The 23,330-nt window shown below is 35.8% G+C and overlaps 2 protein-coding genes across 8 annotated transcripts in view; both read right to left on the reverse strand.

Moving 5' to 3' along the window:
- Positions 1-792: 792 nt before the first annotated feature.
- Positions 793-11,411, reverse strand: LOC148828667 (RPA-related protein RADX-like). 2 transcript variants are annotated; one of them, XM_088924489.1, is made up of 15 exons: positions 10,296-11,411; positions 9,888-10,024; positions 9,292-9,484; positions 8,946-9,054; positions 7,865-7,965; positions 6,994-7,113; positions 6,464-6,562; positions 6,068-6,235; positions 5,210-5,358; positions 4,597-4,823; positions 4,267-4,314; positions 3,909-4,024; positions 2,416-2,709; positions 2,043-2,228; positions 793-1,280 (listed from the first exon to the last, which is right to left on the reverse strand). In XM_088924489.1, the coding sequence occupies exons 1-15, from the start codon at positions 10,900-10,902 to the stop codon at positions 1,141-1,143; spliced, it is 2,694 nt and encodes an 897-aa protein (XP_088780615.1). In that variant the 5' UTR covers positions 10,903-11,411; the 3' UTR covers positions 793-1,140. The 2 variants fall into 2 exon arrangements, with proteins under 2 accessions (XP_088780615.1, XP_088780616.1); XM_088924490.1 differs by lacking the exon at positions 2,416-2,709.
- Positions 11,412-12,823: 1,412 nt separating this feature from the next.
- Positions 12,824-23,330, reverse strand: part of LOC148828668 (mitogen-activated protein kinase kinase kinase kinase 4) — a 62,427-nt gene continuing 51,920 nt past the window's right edge. For all 6 annotated transcript variants that reach the window (XM_088925712.1, XM_088925714.1, XM_088925713.1 and 3 more), the window contains 5 exons: positions 22,671-22,771; positions 20,660-20,809; positions 18,500-18,659; positions 17,743-17,882; positions 12,824-16,677 (listed from right to left, as the gene is read on the reverse strand). In XM_088925712.1, coding sequence (XP_088781838.1) covers positions 16,594-16,677; positions 17,743-17,882; positions 18,500-18,659; positions 20,660-20,809; positions 22,671-22,771 — 635 coding nt within the window. In that variant the 3' untranslated portion in view covers positions 12,824-16,593. The remainder of the gene's footprint in view (positions 16,678-17,742; positions 17,883-18,499; positions 18,660-20,659; positions 20,810-22,670; positions 22,772-23,330) is intronic.

Below are 23,330 nucleotides of genomic sequence, written 5' to 3' on the forward strand. Positions count from 1 at the left end.
ATAACCAGCCTCAAAGATTTGAATTTTGAATTATCTTGGTCATAATTTTAGATAAAAATATCAGAGAAAAGTAGTTCTCACTGTTTTTTAACATCATGAAACAACATGAAAGGTCACAGTAAATTCACTTCTAGTGAGGAATCATAACTGTTAACTAGAATTACACCAAGTAAAGAAGCGATATATAATTTGACAAATGAATTTTTTGTTTTACAAAAAGTCAGGATCGGGATTTAAATATATGTGAAACAGGAAACAAAATTAAACCTAAGTGGAAATACAGCAGGAGGGGAATAAACAGCAGAAGAAAAAGGAATTGAACTGTCTTACGATATTTTTGAAAAAAAGAGAGCAGGACATAAACCATAAACTAGAGCTTTTCAAAATAGATGGAAACATATTATAATAAATTGTATTATTTATTTATATGTTTTGATAAAATAAGAATCAAAACATTGATGATCATTAAGTATGCATATATACTTAAACCATTAGCCAGGATTTACAGTACTGTGCCATTACATAAATAATATCCTCATTATTTGCTCTTCTAAATGAAGAGACAAAAGATAGGCACAAATTTTGTCCATATTTTACTATATCATGGTATAATATATACAATGTTACAATATAAGCGATGTAGCATTATTGTATATGGTCTTATGGTCTTCATAATTTGAAATTTAAATTATTATTAAGTAAAATATTCTATAACAAAGGTGGTATTGTGGAGAGTCATAATCATTAAAAGTGATAGTGGGGGAAAAAGGAAAATCATTACATATCACATCATTAAAATTAAAGCATTTTTTATTTGTGGTTTACACACTTCCTTTATGAATCAATTAAAAAGTGCACTCATACAAAAATATTGTACAAAAAGGTTATATTAATGCATAAAGAAGGAAATCTTAAACATTTACTGTAACATGAAAATAGTTTAAACAAATAAAAAAGTTATCTTGTTCTGAAGGTAGGTTCTCATTACTTTATGAAGCCTTACCTTACCCTTTATTTTCATTTCATTATAGCAACACAGTTTCTAATTCAACATGTTAAGTCCAACAAAAAACATTCTGCTAGAGATTACAACACTTTCCTTACATTTTCAACAAAAGAAACTAGCTTATTTGTGTTCATTCATACTAATACAGCATCTGTCATTTTATAGACCTTGTTGATAAAAACCTCTGTCTTTTGATCTCCAAGATTATAGAAATCTAACAAGCAGATGACGTGCAAGTTGTCCAGGCTGGCAGCTGAATTTTTTATTATCTCTCCTAAAAGCAATAAAATTGTCACATTATTCTCTTCATACATGCAGCATATTCTCAACATTGTAAGAGCAACATTTAAAACTGTACACTCAAAATTAAATCTTAAAAAGCTTGAGACGTTCCAATAGGTTTTAAACTGAAGCCTTTGGCAACCCTTAGGAGAACTGATGTCGAAAAAGTATATAACCACTACTTATTTACAACAAGCAAAGCCAAACAACACACCTGTGTGACATGTGGTAGTTAGCTCCAATACATAGCACATCACGTGGAGAACTGTTGCTCAATCAATTGAATTAAGGAGGAAACATAGTTGTGCAAGCTCAAAATAGAATTTAAACAGGACACCTGGGTTAACAAACCTACTCTTACAAACAGTCCCATGGAATGTTAATGTCAAAGTATCAGTTTAATGTTTCATCTGAAGGATAGCACCTCCTACAGTACAGCATTTGTCCAGAAGAGACTGATTAGGCCTACACTTGCTTAGTTTTTGAGTCCTGACAAGAAAATGTAACAACTAATTGTCTGTATTGAAACACAAGCTCAGGTTAAATGAAAGTCTTGATCCATTAAAAATAAAAAAGTGTAACTGGATGGCATGTTCTGATTGCATGAGAAGCATCCACCAAAAAGTGGGTTTTAAATTTGAAATTGGCAGGTGGGTGCAAGATTTGTTTTGATCTATGCCACAGTTAAGAAGAAGCCAATCATCCTCCCCCATCAATTAAGGAAACAGACTGTGAAAAATACTGAAGTTCTCACCTGGAGCTAGGAAAACTGGCTGAGTCCCAACACTATCAGTTGAATGCTCTGGGCAAACAAACCCTGTTGTCAGGCAGGAGAACAGTGTATTGTCATGGGGGTCATTTGGCAAGCCCACACTCCTAGGGTCTTCAGGTGACATTACAGGCAGAAACAAGGCATTGATTGCAGTCTGATGATTTATGCCTTAGACAGAAGCAAAAACATATATTAGACAACAAAAACAACTTTAAACAGAAAATTGCTGATTTCTATAAAATAGGGAAAAACATTTTTTTTCCTTTAAATGAAAGTAGAGGATGCATACTGTAACAATTGTATAACTATATTGCTTCAGGTGGGGGTAAGAGTACTGTTAAATCAACTCACTTACCTAATATAGTCACTTTATAGTATCCATTATGAACTACAGGGGTGTATTGATTTATGTCCTGTTCAACAGAAAATACCTCAGGTATCCACTTTTCCGGGTGAAAATTGTTGTACTCCAATAGAAATTCTTTATTTTCACAATCAAATTTACGAGGAATGCTCTCTGGGTGCAGAAAGTCAAAACTGAAATGTTCCTGCAACTGTCCTTTCAAATCTGACCATGCAGTGCTTTCCCATGAACAACTGGGATCTTTCTCGAGCTTCAGTCGTTCAAGTGTGTTACGGTTCAGATGATCTAGAGCATATAGAAACAATGCCTTTGGTTAATGACAGACCTCAACAGCACACTGACCTACCATAGCAGCCAAAAAACATCATAACAATGCAAAAAAAATCAAACCTTTAAGGTTGTTACACAACTCTGGAATGTATGAGATTTATTGAAAACTTTTCCCGTCGTCATTATTATTTTCAGTTCTCTATGAGAACAGTCTGAGTATTAAAAAAAGTACATTGCATGAATTTCACTGAAGACAGAAAATGGGACATTCGTGTTTCTATTAGAACTCTACAAACTTGAAACTGATTATCAAATCCTTGTAGGTAACTATACTGAAATAAATATTGAAAACTATTCACGAACGAGTTAATTTTCTATTTGTCACTTGACCCGTTGCTAGATTTATGGGACTGGTATAAAGTTTCATAACCATTTTACGTTTTTGCTATTTTAAGACACATTTTACACAACATGTAAGTTGTGTAAAATAACGTAACCAACCTCATTTCAAATGAACTTCTCTATCTACAGTATGTAACATAAAAACCTGTGTTTCAAGAGACCATCCCTGCCATAAACTGCTGCCTGCTACTGCCTGTTACCAAACTACCATAATGTCAGAAAATTCAGTCTTATCATGCGCACAACTTTAATTATAACCCAAACAAGATGTGGCTATGCTTAATGGTCAAGGTTAAAGGTACAATATGTGTACAATATGGGTAATTACTAATCAGTGATAAAGGGCAGCCGAGTGGTTTAATCAGTAAAGTTTAAACTCCATAGCCCGTACTGTATGTATATAACTGAAGCCTTTTGTATCACTGGCCAAATGTGACCAGGGCTCCACAAGCAGTGTGCACAAGTTATGAAGATGCTGCTGGGCATTTCTCAGCCAGGGCCCTCTTAAATTTTGCAGAAATCTCAATGATAGATGTGCTAATTCTCCTGTCAGGCACTATTAAGCTTAAACCACGTCAAAAGATGAATGACTCTTAACAGGAGGGCGTGTCAGAGGAACATGTCTAGAATTCCACTCTCTCCCTGCATGGGTACAGGAGTTACAGCAAGAGATGTGAATGTTAAGAAAACACTGGAGAATCTGAATCTGATGTGTACTTTACATAAGAAAAAAATCCAGCTAATTCCTCATTTTAAAAATGCAATTTTAAAAAGAGTAAAGCAGGTTGTTGTTCCAACAGCATGCTGCTCACCTGCTCCGTGTGCATCAGTGTCTCTTTCCTGTGGCTCACTGTCCTGCTCTGGTTCAGAATCAGCACTCTCCTCCACTTCCTCACTTATTTGGCCAGATTCCTGGGCTTCTATGACTCTGAAAGCAGGTTTTGTTTTTAATTTACATGTTATGAATACATCTTCAATTCCCAGTTTAACGCCAGAGTCGCAAAATCACTTTAGAGTAATTGATCTGTGAACTGAAAGTTCTACAGTACAGCAAGTTCTTCCTCTAACAGCAATCTTTGGAAGTCCTTTTTTAAGGACATACTGTACAACAATGTACATCCAACAATTTCATGTTATATGCACACTCAGTTTGTGTGAAGGGGTATTTACCTTTGTGCACGAGCAGCAGCTCGTGTGAGATAGCGTCGTTTTGCTACTCTGTAATAAAGGCAAAAAAAAAATTAATTACACTTTACGAGCTATTGTTTTCTAGACAGAAGAACTGAAATTAATACAATTTAAGGACTATGAACTGCTAGTAATATTAATAATATTATCAGTATTGAAAATACACTAATAATAGTCTTAAAGGTGTTTCATTGTAGGCTAATGGTATTTTATCAGCGGCTAAAGACATTGTTCTGCACATGGCAGTGTAGGTTAAATTCTCCCGCAATATTCTTTGTGATTTAGGTGAATGCTTGAAAAGGAGAATATTACTTGTTTTTTTGTTTATCCCTCCTGCGTTTTGGTTGAGTGTGGCTCTCAACCTGACCGTTGCTTTTGGAGCTCTTGCTGGACAGCACTGACTCCTTTGAAGAGGGCACATCTTCCTCTGGATCAGACACGAAGTAGTTATCCACTGCCAGGCCTGCTGTGTCTTGCTCCCTTTGCACTGGGCTCATTGTACTTGGATTTACTGTTTCTGATGCATTAATGAGAGAAGTCTATACAAAATGGGTTAAAGAAATGAAGAGTGATTTCTCTATAATCCACTAGTGTTTGCCTTCTATCTGCCCCATCTTGTACAAATTTGACTTAGATAACTGGCTAAAAGTGTAGAAAAACATAGTTACATCTTCTTTTCCTGTGGTATCTGCCTATAAATATTCACTCTACATAGGTTAGAATTCTTGAGTTTAATGTCTTAAAAGTCTTAAAGGTTATTGTGGTATTACATTGCCTGCATTTAAGATGATTCTCAGAAACAAGCATTTAATTTTATGGGTTTCACAGGATTACTGTTTAGTCAGCTGAAACCAAAATAAAAGAGCTGTAAGTGGTTAGACCAAGGGAAACCAATTTCCACGTCAGCTGTCCTGTTCCCACTCACCTGCTCAGATGTCCCAGATTCCTTTTCTGGCCACACTACGTATTCCACCGCAGTAATTAAGCCCTGTATGGCTAAACGCTTGTGCTCCCTGTACTGCAGACTATCCATTTCCTTCTTAAGCTCCTTGGTTGCAACCACTGGAACTTGAGCTAAAAAAAGAGATTTTTCCAAATTAAATGAGGAGGCAAAAATGATTCAAGGCTAAGTAAAATCCTATAAAAAACAGATCCAATCCCAGTTTAACAGGAGAGCATACCTCTTTCAATATGAACCATTTTTAAAATTCCAGTTGTCAGATATAGAATAAAATGTGAACATAATTGCACAGTACAAGCCTTCTTAAGAACTGGGAAAAAACTATTCAACTAGTGCAGTTAAACTAGTGAAAACGGGTAGTAAAGACCAGAGCAGAAATGAAACATCTGCCGACACATTGGCCATCCAGGACTGGACTGGATACTCCTACACTAGAGTACGAAATACAAAAAGTAAAACTAATTTGTGGTTTACTCACCACTTTCCATTTAAAACTTTTTTCATTACTGTTATTCCTGAATCTCTCTTTTAAAATGTTTGATGTTGACAGGTATAACTTAAAACAGAAATAAACTGATTAAAATGTGTCAAATGCTAGTTGAGATCCAATGCTTTTTCAGTTAAGCTATTTTTATTTGAGCTTCATAACCAACTCTAATTACAAACCATAACAATAATAAAAGCATCGTTTAAAGGGACAAAATGCTGGTTACTCAGCAAATTTACACTCCAATGCCTGTGACCGTAGTGTAAACATTTATATTATCTTGGTTTAGCATCTTTGTTTTGATTGTGTCTGCATCAGACACTGTGACCTCTCACCTGTACCATCTGTAATAGTCTGAGTAAACACTGGAGGGGCTGGTGGGAAATAATAATGCCCTCCAATCACACTTCTCTTTAGCGCACCAGCATCTGTCTGGGTTTTGGTCCACTGGATAAAGCTCTTCACCTGGGGATTGGAAGTGTACGGCTGACCCTTGTGACACCCTGTGAACAGATAAAAATAAAAAGGTTCCCACACTTCATTTTGACACTGCAAGCATGTGACAACGATACCTGAGCTTTGATACCACACTTGATTAACCGTTTATATTAACCCTAAGGGAATAATATCTCAGTAATGTACTTTTTAAATTTTAGTACCAATCTACTCATCACACCATAAAATAATTTGATATGCAATCCAAATGATCAGAAAAAATGATCAGTACCTACCAGTTATAAATATCTGAGTCTCATTGGAACTTGTGAGGTACGGCACACTATGACTTGCGTCTCGGCAAACTCTCATTTGAGTGCATACAAGGAATGTCACTGTGAAAAGAGGTGATGATGAACAAAAAAGATTGTAAATTAAACATAAATAAGCTTCCTTCAAGTAAGACTTTAACAATATTTTCAATTATAAGAAATTAGGCCATTTAATTTTTAACATTAACAATAATGAACATATAGTAAAAGCTTGTGTTTCATTTTTGCAAAATGATTTATTTAAAAGTACTATCTCAATATTTCTTATGATCTAACAGTTATTACTGCTAAAATACACTGGCACTAACATCTGAAAACATATGCTTCTAATCCTTTTGGTTAAATTTATATTTATTTGCTACACAGTACCTAGTAACTCTGAAGATGCATTTTTAATAAATATAGCAAAAGATTTTAATCACTGTAATGACAGGTTATTTCTGTTTAGGACAGAAAAAAATGCTGTTGCATGTAAACAGTAAATGGCCATTTACTTGGTTGTATCCTGCTAAATATCTCAGGTTGTGAGGTTGAAAAAATTTCCAGAATAAATGGGGTATCTGATGTTCCGTCCATGGCATGCACCCAACGGTACGTCCAGTATTTTTCCTGGTCTAACAAAATTTTAAAAAAAGCCATGTCAGTTCATGAAAAAAGGTATAAACAAGCAAGTAAGCACTGACCATCAGCTTCCGAGAAAGCTTAATTAAGTGTGAGGCAAAAACAGCTTTGATCCTATTTAGAGAATGATGAAATAAGGTGCACTATTTTCCTCCCTCTAACATCTGCTGTGTATTGATTCCTTATGCATCACTTTAATATTGTTTATGTAGAAACGATTAAGCTTGGTTACCAAGGATGCAATGAATATATGTATTCTATTCAGAAAGGCAGAGGCCCAAAATATGACAAATTGCTGGAATTGACATTTCATTATAATAAGAGCAAACCACGAAGGAGGGGAAATAATGCAATCATTTAGAAACTGTACAGACATTATAATACTGAGAAAGAAATCCTTGAGAAGGTTATCTTGCTAGATTCAAGCAATTTGGCTTTGTTTGTAGTACTAATCACGTGAAAATGCTAGGACTATGGGCATATCAAACAACATTGAAACAGTAGTGATAACATTACTTTTGCAGTGAAATGTGCTAGGAATATCTGGACTTGTTCAAATAAATGTTCATTTCCAGCTATGCCATGAATCCAGATGAAGGGAGAAGATAACACTCAGATTGCTTGCACAGCTTTTCACACTGTAAATATCGAATGGTCTTTCTTGAGATTTGTTTTCACACATGGCAGCAGGGAGATATTTTTTTAAAGAACTTTAAGATTTTTTTTTAAATCAACAGCACTAACCAGGGGCACCTTTAGTCTTAATTCTCTCACACCGTCCAACAAAGGTGACAAGTCCAATGACATCACAAGTGTGATTATGGGGTAAGCCGTCCAGTTCTGATCTAAGAGTGGAAATAGCAAAATTAATAAACTACTTCAAAGTTGAAAATACAAAAATAGCATGCAACTACATATTACAAGGAAGTTTCAAGTTCCTTGGAATCAAGTGTTAAGGAAAAGAAATAAGAATCTTAGTAACCGTTACTTTATGGATTTAATAACAATAATGAAAACATTTTGACTATGCAGAGTTCCTTTCTTGTCCTATTAACATGAAATAAGAGCTCTTAAACATCCACACGCTGTGTACTTCAATATCCGACAGGTAGATGCAGAAATGAAAAGAGGCATCAGAGTTGAGACTACTGTATATTTCCCTGTACGGTAAGAAATTTTTACAACTACAGGAAGTCCAGCTTCTATCATTCATAAAACTCCCTTGCTAAAACACACTAGTGGAGAAGGAAACTATCTACATATGAAGACACCTGCTGCTGTTATTCATTTCAATAGGGATGAATATGGGGTCACTTTCAGCTTCCATTTCAGAGACTTGTTTCAGCTTCAGAAAAGGAAGCGTTATAAAAAAAGAATATAAGTAGATCACATTACAACATATTATGAACAGGGAAACAAGAAATCAAATACATTTCATACACACTCTATGCTTCTAACAAAAGGTTTCTGTCTTCATGTAGACATGACCCTAACCCTTACAGCCAAAGGCAATTTAATCTAACCATGACTATCGTTGCACATAAGGGGGGGGGTAAGTAATTAACAAATAAGAATTATCAACCAAATCTCAAATATCAGGTCATGACATCATCTTGCTATGCAAACAGATTACTACAGATGAACAGTTATACTTTCCATACAGCACATGGTATTCACCCAACTATAACACAAAATGTGTGTTCTTATTTCTCCAGCACAGCTTGGTGATGCAGTAATAACCAGGTGGCACTTTTAAATACAGTAGGTCACAACATGTATTTTCAGCAGTATATTGAAATATAAACTTACACCACACCATCCATACCTTGTGATAAAATGGTATGAGACATCTGGTAATTTCCATTGCTCTAGGACATCCTTCGGTGGTATTATGTTGATAATAGCTGCTGGATCTCGAGGATTCAGGGAAATTTCTTAAAATCAAATCAATCAGCATCATCACCACAAAACTCTCAGAGTATTAGGACAATTGAACAACACGTGTTGCAACAAAGCCAAACGTCATAGAGTGTCACTATACAGGTTAAACTAACAGTATTGCACTACTGAAGAAAAATAACCAAGATTAAAAAAGTACTAAACAATCCACAAACTGCTTATTAGTAATAGAGCAGTATGGGAGATATGGACCAACTGAGTGTGTACAGTACCTACTGAAGTGAAACGCTGTAACTGACTGTCTCCTGGTGTGGGTCTCGTCCTCCACTGGTAACTTTGCTTGAGGCCGTAGCTTTGGAGAAAGAGCACTGTGCCTATCTTCATCCTCTGATACCACTCAGGACACAAGGAGTTCCAAAGTACCAAAGACATCATCCCACTCTGGTCTGCCACTTCGAAATAGGCCTGCATCCCAAAAGGGGAAAGGAACATTCCAGTGGAATGAAATTCATTAAAAGCCTCCTTCCTGTTCAGGTGAAGTGTCAAGTGTCCTTTCTTATTTTGGATATAACACTGTACGACACAGTGTGTGAAGACTTTCCTCACACAATTGAAAGAGATAGCTAGACACAGCCGGGCTGTTGTGTCTTTCTTAATTTAGAATAATGATTCTCAAACCCTGCATTTCTATTCACTAAACATTGAAAACATGTCAGCAAATCAGAAATGCGCACTTACATGGAGCTCATGCACATAACTTCAAACCTGATTGGATAAAACCTCAACAATGTAGGTTTGAGCATTACAGTTTGCAGTGAAAAATGAATGCAGTTCTGATGAACACTGTACTTATGCTTTTATTCTTTACCTGATATGGGACATCAAGCTTTGTTTCAGGTTTTCCATAAAATCGCAGCTTAGATTTATGCATTATTCTCACAAGCAAAGGCAGATTCGGGCACCTGGTGCAAGACTCCAGCTCAGACAGAGAAATTACTTTGGACACTGTTCAGAAACAAAACAATACACAAGTTTAAAATGACATTATATTATAAAATATATAATACATTTAACACTCATTCATCTAGACAAAATATTTACATGAAGCCGTATGAACTGTTTAAACTGGGGAAGAGTAAAATACACGTGATACCAAACGAGGTTTATGCGTGTGCAGAAATACACTGAGTCATAAACACTTTCTTGGTCTAATGCACAGCAGGTTTCATCTGCGATTAAAATGTAACCTTTAGTGAGCTGGAAATCATCTGCTTACCATCCACCATGACATCTCTTGGTGGGATGCAGGGAATCCATAATTCTCCGTATGGATCCTCATTATTCCACAGGGGCAAATAATGCTTTCTTCCGAACTTAAGAGGCGCATCGTTTTGCAAAACTGTCAGATTCATCACTCCTTGTTTTGACCACACAGGCAGACTAAATACATCATTCGTGACGTAGAGGATGTTGGAATTTTGCGAGCCGAATTCAACCTGCTCAATGCAGACCGAACCGTGCCCCAGCCTTCTTTCGTCGTAAACGAACGAACACTTTGTTATCCTTATATCTATTCCGGTCCGAAGCTTGTTTTTGTGAACCAGGTGGTTCAGATCGTGTGCGAGATGGCATTTGGCCCGACAAACCCCGTCTGTGACCGTCACATCGAAACAGTAGCTGTGGGGAAACTGGTTGTTGTTTGAGCTTACTTTAGGTTCTGTCAAATACCTTTGTACTGCCACAACGGCGACAAACTCGGCATTGTCGTTCTCTTGTCTCAGAGCAGTAGAAGCGACTAATTTGTCAAAGGCCACCCATATCGGAGATCTCTGGGCTACAGCAGAACTTGAAGAACTGTCTCCGTCTTCAGGCACCATGTTCATGCTTGATAGATAAGCGCCAAGAAAAATGCCGGTGGAAAATATTTGTTCAGATGTATATTTTTAAGGCGGCTGTAAATATATATTTCAAAATATAATGTTTTAAGCAGGTAAACGGCACCGCATTTTAATTAAAAAAAGCTTCCTCTTTAATATAAAATCACACTAATTTACGGCGCAGTTTTAACTATTTAAACTAGTTTTAACAGTTAAGTGTTTTAGTTTCACATCCATAGTGCCTGTATGAAGTGTTAAGTTTCTGTCGCATTTATAAAATCTTCCGAACGGTACATACAATAGATTAATGAGTTTTGGTTTTGTAACTCTGACGCCCACACATTTTCAGTAAAATGTAACACTTTCCCGACGTGCTTCTGTAAAGAGCGATTGTTAAAATTATAAAACCTGTAGCACGTTTCACCTTGCTATATAGTAGCGGTTATTTCTTTAAAAGACAAATGTAAACACTTTTTGACTCGGACGTTAATTCAAACTGCCTTTTTCGTCCCAGGCCTCATAATCGAGCACAGATCGTCGCGGATCTCTGCTGATTTGAATTTCTCCCGTTTACCGAGCTTCCACTTCTGACGTGTAGATGGCGTATTAAATATTGTGCTTCGTTTTTTTTTCTTTTAAAAAAACAGAACAGCAAACGTGTTTTTTTTTTGGTAGAGGCGAAACCAAGTTCTTCGTGGAGCAAAATAGGCTCATGTTTTCATCCTATAAATCTAAAGTATATGCAACTATCATTTGAGTCACCTTTGGTAAACAAAACAAACATTTGGAGCTATCGTTTGCTTCTCTGCTACATGCTAATACCTGGAAAACAGCCAGTCCTCAGTGAACTTTTAAAATAAAGATTATGGTTTATTTATTATGGTTATTATTTTTATTTTAGAAACGTTTATTTCTAAAAACTCCACCAAGGAACGACTACCCAACTATTCCATTTTTGTGAACTCCCTTCGGAAAAGTGATCCACGGTTTTTTTTAAAAAAATCTAATGCTTTATTCCAAACAAAAGTGCTGAGTAAACGGATATCTGAGACAGATCAATTATAAAGTACTATACTACGGATCAATGTTGTGGTGATGACCTTATAAATTCATTGTATATACTTTGCCTCTGCTTTTGTCAGTTGTACTCTACATTCTTGAATGGAATATAAATTTACTGTATGCTTTGTAACTGTTATTTTGTATGCGAATCATATGTGCTTTATATTACTGAAAGAAGTCCTGGATAAAGGAGTTTGTAACAATGATATATATATATACAGTACATGAATATACACTGTATATACTGTAGAGCTTCCACATTTACTCTATCTGCTCAACCGCATCTCTACAGCAGCAGTCCGCGCAGACAGTGACGTCACCTGCAGTTTTGCGCTGTCTAGCAGGTGAAGAAAAAAAAATCTCACTTGTAGTCTGTCCACACACTGCGTGTGGCAGTAGCCAGCATCCACACTATACTGCTTAGGAGAAGGCGCCTACCCCGGAAAACCCGGACAAGCGAGTGCTGCAGAATCGATGGGAGTTTTGCCGAAAAAAAACGATTCGAGAAAGATCAGAAGCTGAAGTTCTTTTAATGCCCTTGACGTGTATACACGCTCTATTTTAAATCTGCTGATTCTTTGACACTGAAAAGAGGAGCACGTTACAGGGCGTCCTTAAATCCGTACACGTATATAGCGCTTTTCTGGACAATCCATTCAAAGCACTTTGCAGGTAATGGTGACTCCCTTCCACCCTCACTAATGTGCAGCCCCACCTGGTGTCCCCGTCACTATACTGGGGCATTAGGACCCACACAGACCGCACGGTGAGCGCCCTCTACTGGTCTCATTAACACATCTCACTAACGCAGCAACCTTAGCTTTCCCAGGTACACATACTGTATTTGTATATTAAAAGCACAGAATAACTTTCAACAAGATTTATTTCACACACTGCTGTTTACATATTGGCAACACCCGCAAAAGTGTTTGCCTGATTTAATAGGAATAGTGCATGAAAGTTTGGATATACTCGGCACAAACCTTTATAACAATTTTTACAAATTGAGGAGAACAAAAAAGTTGTGGGATTATAATTTTAAAACAATATCAAGTAAATAATGATAATTTAATTAAAATGGCTTTGTCCTATACACAATACTTTATATTGGTAAGAAATCAATCACTGAATTAAATGCTTTTTTAAAATATGTTTTTGTTCAAGTTCTCAGTTTCCTTAACTCCAATGTTAAAAAAAAAGCCGCAAACCATTTTTAAGCAAGGAAACCTCTTAATACATTAGTTCCCCAAATACACATACAGTATATAAAACATTTTACTGTAGTAATCTTACCCTTCAATGATTTCAGTTATAATTATTGCTGGAAAACATGGAGCTTTACTGTTGTGCAGTTAATTAAACTTTCAACTTTTTTATTGAAATCTTTATTTTATAAAACAATATGTTTAAGTGTACAAATGTGCAGCAGGTCACAGCCTTTTACTGTAAAGTCTCTTAATTAACTAAAAAATATAGACCAACAGACTTGATAAGCTGAATGCGATTGTTGCATGTTCAGTTCAGGTAAATATAACGAACACTAACACTTAATGTAAACATGGAAAATGTAATAGAAACAAAGAGGTACAACCTTTTATTTTTCCACAGACAATTCTCTCACCTGCCTTAAATCCTGCATCAACATACACAGTTCCTCTCTAACACATCTACAAAACACATTAATGCCATCAAGTTAACTTTCTTTTCTACAAAGGCGATATTTTTCCTTTTATTGCAGAAGTTAATTCAACCATTTCAAAGCAGGAAACTTATCACATCACTCAGAATTTTGCCAAAATCTTCTTCATCCTGTGAAGTACTCTCTCAACCTGGTTTTATTTTAACATATTCAACATATTTCTTAAAGGTCCATTACCTTTTTTTTACAGGTTTTTAAAAAATAATTCAGAACAATGAAAAGCAACAGATCTATTAAAAGTACTGAGGCAGCAGTAAATTTACCTTGAAACCTACATTACAAAATCATTACAGCATTGCACACAGCATTTTCATCTAGAATTTGAATTATTTTAAATTAACTGTTTTTGGACAGTAAATACAATGCACAGTTATCCTTAAGGGTATTTACTTTAATGTTACCCTATGAACTAAAATGATTAATTTTTCTTTTCAGTTTCTTTTCAATTTATTTAAAACCAGCCTCCATTTGGCTCCCTGAAGGAAGCAGGGAAACCACTGTATACTAGATTGCATTGGAGCTGGTACATTGCTGTGAATACAGATATTTCAGTTGTTTTCAACAAGACTATTTAGAAATGCTTTGTCTTCATTTGGAAGTCTATCCCTTAATACTACATTTTCACCTGAAGGGTCTGATAATCAGAGCTGTTCTAAATTCATAATTTCTATCCATTTCTATAACTACTGTAGCATGGTGCATCTTCATAAAAAATAACGAATTTTAATCTCAGTACCTCAGAACACTAATGGCAAACAAAATGTTATGTTGGCTGATCATGACCCAGCACCAGCATTGTCTATTTACAGTGATTATAGAGATACTTGTCAGTAATAAAATAAAAAGTTAATAAACACAAGTCTTATAAAGAGTCCTTTTACTGCTTTTAAATACTTACAGAACCAGCTGCTGAAATTATCCACCTGTACATAAAACATTTTCTTCACTACTAATATGAAGTGTGAGGTTGTGCTCTACCTAGTGGCAAAGCATAATATTTAACAGTTTTTCAATTGGAAAAAAAAACTCACAGTCCATAGTGAAATATTAAAATTACATAACGAAAGCCTTGCTCAGTTGTACAACTCAAGAGTGTTTTATCTAACACATACTGTAGTACAAACTGTGTTGTCCTCAAGCGAATGTTTCAACATAAAATACAATCCACTTCATACACCCAAAATATCTTAAATGACAATTATCTTAAAGTGAAAATGAAAATGGTGAAATATTTTTTTTCTTATAAGATGGATCATCTGTATAATTCTCATCAACTAACTTGGACTATTTTTTCCAAGCAAATTTAAAATGCTTTATCTTAGATTAAGCATCTTAGGTGCCTTCATTGATATATACAGTATTTTATGAAACCGAAACATGTAATGATAACAATAATACGATTTGCCACTTGTGCTCTAATGGTAAAAAAAATCAAATTGAGCCACAGAGAATGCAGAATGGAATGAATCTGTTCTTTCCCTGACAGCTTGCACTCTGACAATGAACTCCATGCAAAATTAGACTGATTGTTGTTGAAAAACGTATCAGTTTAAGATCTTTCAAAGTTGAATAAGTCGTTCTCAGTCACCTCTGTGGTTTTTAACAATGTTTCATCGTTCTGCAGTAATTAATGGCACTTTATTTTCCTTTCAGAAAAGTCTCCTTTTCCAGAAGTAAACCGATACAGTAATAAAGTGCCTTCCAGAGAGACAGCCTTCCCTAGTTCCAATCTTTTTCTCTGTTTCAGTGAGTAATACTGTAGAATATTTAGGAAGACATTTACAATTAATACAATTTTAAAATAATCATATTTTTTTTAGATCAGCACTGCTACAGATAAAGGATTTCAGATAAAAATGATACATTATAACAGTGCAAAAAGACAAAACTATTAAGAACACTTCATTATACAAGGAGTCAACCAGCTAAAATATAATGTGTAAAAACAGTGCAAAAAATGTACATCTGCGAATGTACAAAGAGACTTGGTGTGGGCTAGTGTAGCTTCAATGTTTACCTTAAAAACCAGTGCAATACACTGCCTCATACTTTAGAATGCTGTCTGGTAACTTCATAGATCATATTATAGTTGTCTACAGCGATTTCCAACTAAGTAATGATTTAACTTGTATTAATGCTTTTTTCTTCTTAATGCTGACTAACTCATAATGCCTTGCATTGCTAATGCTAATTAGAAGTAATTAAACAGCTCTAATTGATAAACTATGGGCATAAAACCTATCTCTGTGCTGTGGTAAATGATAACTGCAAGGCTACACTAAAATTGTTTTGTAATCCATTACTGCAACCTTAGATTAAGGACAAAAGCAAGAGTAAGTTTAAATTTATCTTTTGTTTAAGTTTCAATTAAATGTGTATAATTTAAATGGAAGTGCTTTAAGACCTTTGTGCAGTTGAATTTCAGCAAATGGTGAAAACAGACCTTAACTCTCAGACCTAATTCACAAACTGCACATTCTTCATACATTTCTAACTCATTATGTACTATAGATTTTTTACTTACAGTGGATCTGCAATTTTTCTTATCTAATTAACTGAACTTTCTGAGGTATATATCTAGTGCTTTACAAACTGCTTTTTTAACTATTGCACAAACTACACGCCAATTACAGCAATATATACTTTGTGGCCCTGCAGTCGAGAACTTAAGGAAAGTATTAATGCTAATTACAGTACTTGTTGGCTGTGCCAAGGTCCTCCATAAGGGAGAACTATAAGTTTATGCACTTTAATGCTTAAGGCTTTTCAGAACAGCTGTGCATTTTTAAAAGATCTTTTGGAGCAATATGTTTTATTGAGACTCGGGTGCGTCTATGCTTCAGCTTTGTAGGATAGACAGGATAAGAAACTGGCTGTCTGTTGCAAGAAGTCTTCCAGGGAGCACTGTCTCCAGTGCTCTGCCAGGTTCTCTTCCTTCACCAGTGGAATAGGGAGTTCTGCCCAAGTGTCATAAAATAAATTTGGCTGCTTCCACCCGACTGGACTGAGGCAAAAAAGACCTAAAAACAAGCACACATACAGATGTAATTATTATGTGCACAGATTTCTGATCTGAGACTGTAAATAGTGACTAAAAAATGGATTGTATGTTACTGTATTACTGCCGACTTTGGGATTGTAGAGAATTATCAAAGAATCAGGCTATTTTGAAATCTCTGTATTATGACATTTTCTAAATAAAAAAAACAGGTGGTACTCTCACACACTACTACTGTATGTATGTACATTTAACAAATGCTGGTGGTGTCAAAAATCAAAGTATTACTTTCAAAGGAATAAGCAACAGAAGTAAATTCTACTTAAATGAGTGAGAAAGATCGGCACCACTTTAACAAAAGATCAAACTTGAATGGCTTTTTAAGTTATAAATCAAAACTGTAATACACTTCAAAACAGATTATTAAACATTTTTATAACTGTCTGTTAATGTTTTGTTATTGCGGTGATTAAGGAACTATAAACATTCAAATGTATTACCACTTAGCCATTCACATTTAGTGTAAATTAAATATTACTGGATAAGCAAATGAAAGTAAAAGTCAACTTTCACATGATTTAAAAGAGCAATACATTTATTTTTTAACCAACAGAGAACACAATGTCATTCACAATGATGACTGGCAGAGTATTCATTTACAGTAAATGTCTATGTAAATTTGCTATGTAAGGCACCTTTCTTTAAGGTACAGAGGCACCCCTTCCAGTTACACGACCACAGCCCTGCTAAAATACCAGTTCACGGTGACTTTACACTTGAAAATCTTTTAAATAGTACAAAAAACTCAAATTTTTAAATGAAGCCCAACAAAATGAAATGGTTTCCAGAAAGATCATAGCAACAAAATAGACAATTAATGATAAGATCTACTGATAAAACTCTAAAATAATATGATAAGTAAACATTTATTTGTTCCAACTACACCAACAAACCAACTAGAACCTCAACAAGAATAGAAAAGCATAGCATTTCATTTAAAAAGCTACAATATATTGGCAATAATCACCAAAGAGCAAAAAGGTATAACAGTAGTGAACAGTATAACAATAGTAGTGAAGTTATTTACCTTATCATTTCTTTCACAAAGAAATTTCAATTTTTGTGCCTTCTTGTGCATGAAGACTCCTTCTAGATTTGCCGTCTCCACTGATCTCAGCTCGATGGCTTTGTCTCCCCAGCCCATGACCTGGTTTGACTGGAGATAGGCTGCAAAAATAGGACAAAGTGCGAATGTATAAAAGCTTTTAGTCTTGCTTTTTGTTTAAGAGCACTCTGGGACAAAACACCCGTTTTTTCATAAATGACCTGGGATAAAATACCAGCTGCCATTTAAAAAATTAATCAATAGCTCCTGTTCAAAGTACCTTTTATCAAATATATTCTCCACTTGCAGTTTCTGACACTATTCATTAAAAGCCAAGAACATGTGGTTCCATGATTAATAGCGAGGTCGAAGGGCCCAACAAAATGGGTCTCCTCAAACATCTTATTTTTAGACCCAGTGCCCTAAATCTGTCAAAAAAGGTTGAATCTTACTTTCCTCTTTTATATTTCCACTCTCTACCCATGTAATATTTAGTATATTACAGATTACTATAAGGAGATCTAAAGAAGAAATAGCAAAGATGAGCAAATGAGCCTGAGATTTGTTTTCGCCTTTTGTCTCTCTTAAATATGCAAGCATTTATGTATCCATAAAATTAAATCACATGTACAGGTAGTAACTGAGTGCCAAAAAGTCACTTTTTCTCAATTTTGTGAAAATACTTGTGCAAGGAGATAAAGGGAACTTCAGTGAAATTCTTGTTTCTCATGGTACGTACCAACAGAGGCAGGCATCTCTCCCCACTGCAATACGGTCTCTTTAATGATTCTCCCATATGTGTCAATGTAGACCCCCTCATCCTCATAGCACACCAACACTTCCATGCCATTGGAGTTGGGTAAAATGATGATAGCATGGGGGTGAATGCTTCCCTGGATCTGAAACAAAAGGCATCCTTTTTAACCAAACAATAAAAATGACAAGCCAGCATTACCAATTTCTTTCATGAGCACTTTCAAAACCACAGGAGTACCAACCTTATAATTCAACAGCTGAAACTGCATTTCTGAGAGATTTGATATTCAGAAGCAGGCGAATGTCTGTGACAGCACTGAAACTTCATTGATTTAACCAAACGAAGCTTGAAATGTTTCACAATCTCTCTTAATGATCCCTACCTGCTCTCTTATTCTTTTCGTTGAAATATACATTACATTGTATTTGTGCAAATATTTAACAATTGGGAAAAATAACAGGATTTATTTTTGGTTCTCAAAAGCAGAATCTTAACCATTTACTAAACCAATTAAACAATCACGCGACAGCTCACTGAACGCGTCGCACCATGGGATTCTTTAATTAATTACAAGCCACTGGAGAGACTGCACAACTCAGAAACAGCTGTCTCATTAGAAGAAAGACAATAGGTAATCATGGCAAATCATGAATCAAAGACAATGCAGATAAAATCAGAAAATCATAATACTGCTAAGCCGTGAATAAGGCATTTTTCTATAAAAGTTAATGATGGTCTACTGCGCTAGTTTTTGTTATTACACTTTCAGTAAAAATGATTTGTTAAAAGATGAGCCTCAAATCATGGCAGAGTTTGGAAAATGAATAAAGTCATTTTTAACAGTGCAAAATATCACCTTAAAAAGGATCCATTTTAGCCGCTTCTGGAAAACTGTTTCTTGGATCAGAAGCTATGAGATGAGCTCTGCACACACCCACATGTTCATACCCACAGGCACACACTCATGATTGCTGCTGAAAGCCATGCATCTATGAAAGCCATGCAGTGTTTGTTAATAAGAAAGATGATACGGAATCAAACATTATACTTGCCCCACTGAAAGCCTGTTTCCCACATAAGAAACTATCCCTCTGCTGTGCGACCACTATCCTTAACATTAAAACTGGCATCCAGAGCCGAAGAGCAATTTTGATACGCTGCCTTGGTATTCTCATGAGCCAACAGCGGAGGGAAAAGAGTGCGAGGAAAAGCCAGTCTGTGTGTGGGCGCGGAGGAGTGGGAGAGATCGAGAGAGTGCTGTCCAGTGAGTTTCAGTGCAATGCAGGCGATTCCAGCTCCCAAGCTGAACTTGAACTACCACTGATCTGGTGCTCAGTAAAAATATTGATTTAAAAAAGGGGGGAGAAAAGACAGCAGCTAAGAGAACATTTCACCAAGCGCATTATTTTAAGGGAGGTGTTGAGGTAGGGGGGTTGGGGGTGGGGTATTTTTATCACAATCTGTTTTGCTGAAAAGTAGCACACAGGGATAAAGATGTTAGGCCAGGCAGGACAGCCAATCGAAGCTATCTGGGGCAAATCACTTGGAGAGATGTTATCTAGATGGATTAAGAGCTAAATATAGTGAAAATAAAACTTTTTCTACTTAGTGCTTCTTCCTTTATGTGTGCACTGTGCTAGCATACAGTGTATGTTCAGAATGCTAGTTTTGCTCATGTCCTGCACTTCGATAAAAATAAATTTTGGGAGATGGCATCTCATTAGTACAATGAGCTTGTGTGCCCTGCTGAGTAGTGACAGATTATAAACTGCCCTTCTTGTAAAAGAATTAACAATAAGCAACACTTCACACTCTTGGTAAACTGCAGAACTGTGCATCCAGATGGCACAATCTCTTATCAATGTCTTCCAAACCGTACCTGTTATTCTTAGAATACAGAAGACAGCTACACATATTAATGAAACAAAGAAAAAAAAACACCAACACGTACACACTCTCCTCTTCATATTTCATCTGCAATCTAAAATACATGCTATCTTGCGAACTACGAATGCACTGCACATTAACTGCACATATTGCCATATTTTTTTACAAGAAAATAAAATTAACAGCTTGACTCTTGAATCCAGCAAAGATGGCTCAATCCTAAAAGAAGGGGTGTGAAATTGTACTGTGACTCACGTGTGTTGGCAGGTAGAGATCATAGGTAGTTCCTGAATCAACATCGATGGCATGAAAACCAGACACTGAGCCGTAAATGACCTTTAACCTCACTCCTTCTTCCACAGTCAGGTCCACTGACAAAGGCTTGTAAGCAAGTGAAGAAAAGGACTGCACAAAATAAAACAGGAGGTATTAATACACTTAATATTAATAATAATCCCTTATATTTACAGAGCACCATCTCAAGGGATCCCATAGTACTTTTGTATAGAAGACAGGATCAACTTCATCTACTACTGAAATGCAGCAACCCACCTACTGTAGGTGATGCGTGGAAATTATTACACACCAGCAACCAGTATTCACTGCTGATCAGGTGGAGAATGGAGAAAATGCTTTATCACTTGAGTTAAGGAGAAACCTTAGCGAGGCCAGGGTATGCAAGGCCAGGTGGGTATTTAACCAGTACAACTGGTTAACAGCTTGTTAACACCCTTACTCTTACAAACAGCGTCATGGTATTTTTTAATGACCAAGTAATCAGAACGGAGGTTTAGCATCTCATCCAAAGGACACCACCTCCTGCAGCTTGGTATCCCCTGTCACCATATAGGGGCAATGGCTTCAGCAGTTCAGGTCTAGAGGAAAGCCTACTGGTCCACCACCACCACCAGTTGCTGCAGCAACCTCCATTATTTCCTTGGAGATCTTTCTTCCTAGTATTGATCAGGCCCAGCCCTGCTAAGGCAGGCAAGATCAGGCTAGAAGGGGGTAGAGATGCTCTCTCTCTCTGTCCTTAAGGAAAGACCAGAATTATAATGTGCTTTTGGGAAATGTAATACTCGTCCCATTTTGAGTTAGAATAAAGTATAAGATTGCAGGTTCATTGTGGCGTGGTGTCTCACCAGGTCATTTACTATATAGAGTGGTTGACAAACTTTCAAATGCGTTGTTTATTACATTTTTGCAAAGACAATATACCTAACCTGAAAAATAAAAGTTATTTTGTATTTTGATTATATTTTGCTTCAATCCTCACTTACGTTTTGACATTTTGTTCAACAATACAGTGGTCACTGTAAAATAAAAATGAATCTTGGTTCTATTTCCTATTAACTATGCATCAAAGAGTCAAGTGGTTTGATCAATGTAACTCACATTCTCAGTGCAATCATAATACATACAAGCAGTTGATTCAAAATTCTAGAATGTGGAATTTGCACACAGTCTGGCACAAAAATGGATCATAAACACTATGAGGATTCTGCAACAGTGTCTTTTGATGAGAGCATGTTACTGTTTAAGATTTTTAATTAAAAGGCATGATATTGCACACTACAATCTAGGCTCAAAAATATCTCAATCCACTGTTTGATGTATTATATATAATATAGAGCAGTTTTCCTTAACAGACGGAAACTAGTTATTATAGAATATTCTATCAAAAGTAGACCTTGCCCCTCAGGAAATTTCAGGAAATAGGACACTTTTCAGAAGGTGACCCTTTTTAACTTCACCACTCTGTATTTTCTTTGAGGATAACATTATGGTAGCCTAGATTTTCAATGGCAATGACAATGTTCAGAAGTAGAAAGAAGTCAAACAAATCCAATAAAAAAAAAAAACATTTTAATATAGAAAAAGGAACAAACGATATTTGATTTCTGCTCCTTAACAAGAGAAAAGAGGCTGCAGTCCCACAGAATAACACAACATTTACTTAATCTACCCTTTTTGAGCTTAGGTTGTTAAGTTGATTATTTTGGACTTGTAGGCCAATGTCATTCATTTACTATGGAGCAGAAAATTGACCACAGCAAAAAAAAGGACCATTGTGTTTTTTAACCAGGAAGAATTTATGTTGCAATAATACTTATTTGAATTTATTTTTTACTCAACTGTTTAAATGACTGAATTCTCATTCATAATAATGTGTTTTATTTAAATAATAAATAATAAATCTGACATTTCTGTCCCAGCTCCCTCTCACTTTACGCCCCTTACAAAGCTGCAGAATGTACATACTCACCTTAAAAGCCATGAATTTGTGGTACGGTTTTGGAGCCCACGCATACACTTCAACAGAATACTTCAAGGCAATCACAAGAAACTTGATCCTTTCGTACTTCACTAAAATATAAAGGGAAAGTGCCTTCAAATCCTTATCATTATGAACTTATGATATTACACAATGTCAAATTGGTTTCTAATCGTATTGTTTGGGTTACTGGCCTACCTTTCTTGAAACACTCTAAGCAGGCAGTGTCTCCAAATTTGTGCAAGCTCAGTTTTGCACTGAGCTGACATTTAAGTTGCATTCAGCCCTTTAAAAAAACTCAAACTTTAGATGAAAGCTTGGCAAAGTGAAGTCATCACTGAGTAATAAGTAATTAGTTCCCAAAAGCTTACAGCTAGTATTTAAGTATTTTTGTTTTAATGATTCAAATTATTTATTTAGCTAAATTAATGACATAATAAAACAATACAATTTCAACATCCTAATCATGATAAGAACTCATTAGGTATTGTGACAAAGGCTGACCTACTGTTACTTTGCTAGATGGGGAAAAGGCAACAATAGGACCAATAATAAACTTCTTTCAATACATCCTGTGTTAGGAATGCTGGTCAGTGTTACAATCAGGGAAGGAGAAAGCACTTTTGCTGAGGTCAGCATTACAGCAACCAG

Source organism: Atractosteus spatula, chromosome 9 (assembly GCF_055471065.1).
Source record: "Atractosteus spatula isolate fAtrSpa1 chromosome 9, fAtrSpa1.hap1, whole genome shotgun sequence".
NCBI lineage: Eukaryota > Metazoa > Chordata > Actinopteri > Semionotiformes > Lepisosteidae > Atractosteus > Atractosteus spatula.

What these genes read in the sequence shown, in the direction of transcription:
- LOC148828667 (XM_088924489.1), bottom strand. Translation starts at nt 10,902, where the DNA reads ATGAACATGGTGCCTGAAGACGGAGACAGTTCTTCAAGTTCTGCTGTA. An exon ending in TCATACCATTTTATCACAAG is followed by an intron (nt 7,966 to 8,945) that starts GTATGGATGGTG and finishes TTCCACTCTTAG; the next exon opens with ATCAGAACTGGACGGCTTAC. An exon ending in GCTGCTGCTCGTGCACAAAG is followed by an intron (nt 4,025 to 4,266) that starts GTAAATACCCCT and finishes ACCTGCTTTCAG; the next exon opens with AGTCATAGAAGCCCAGGAAT.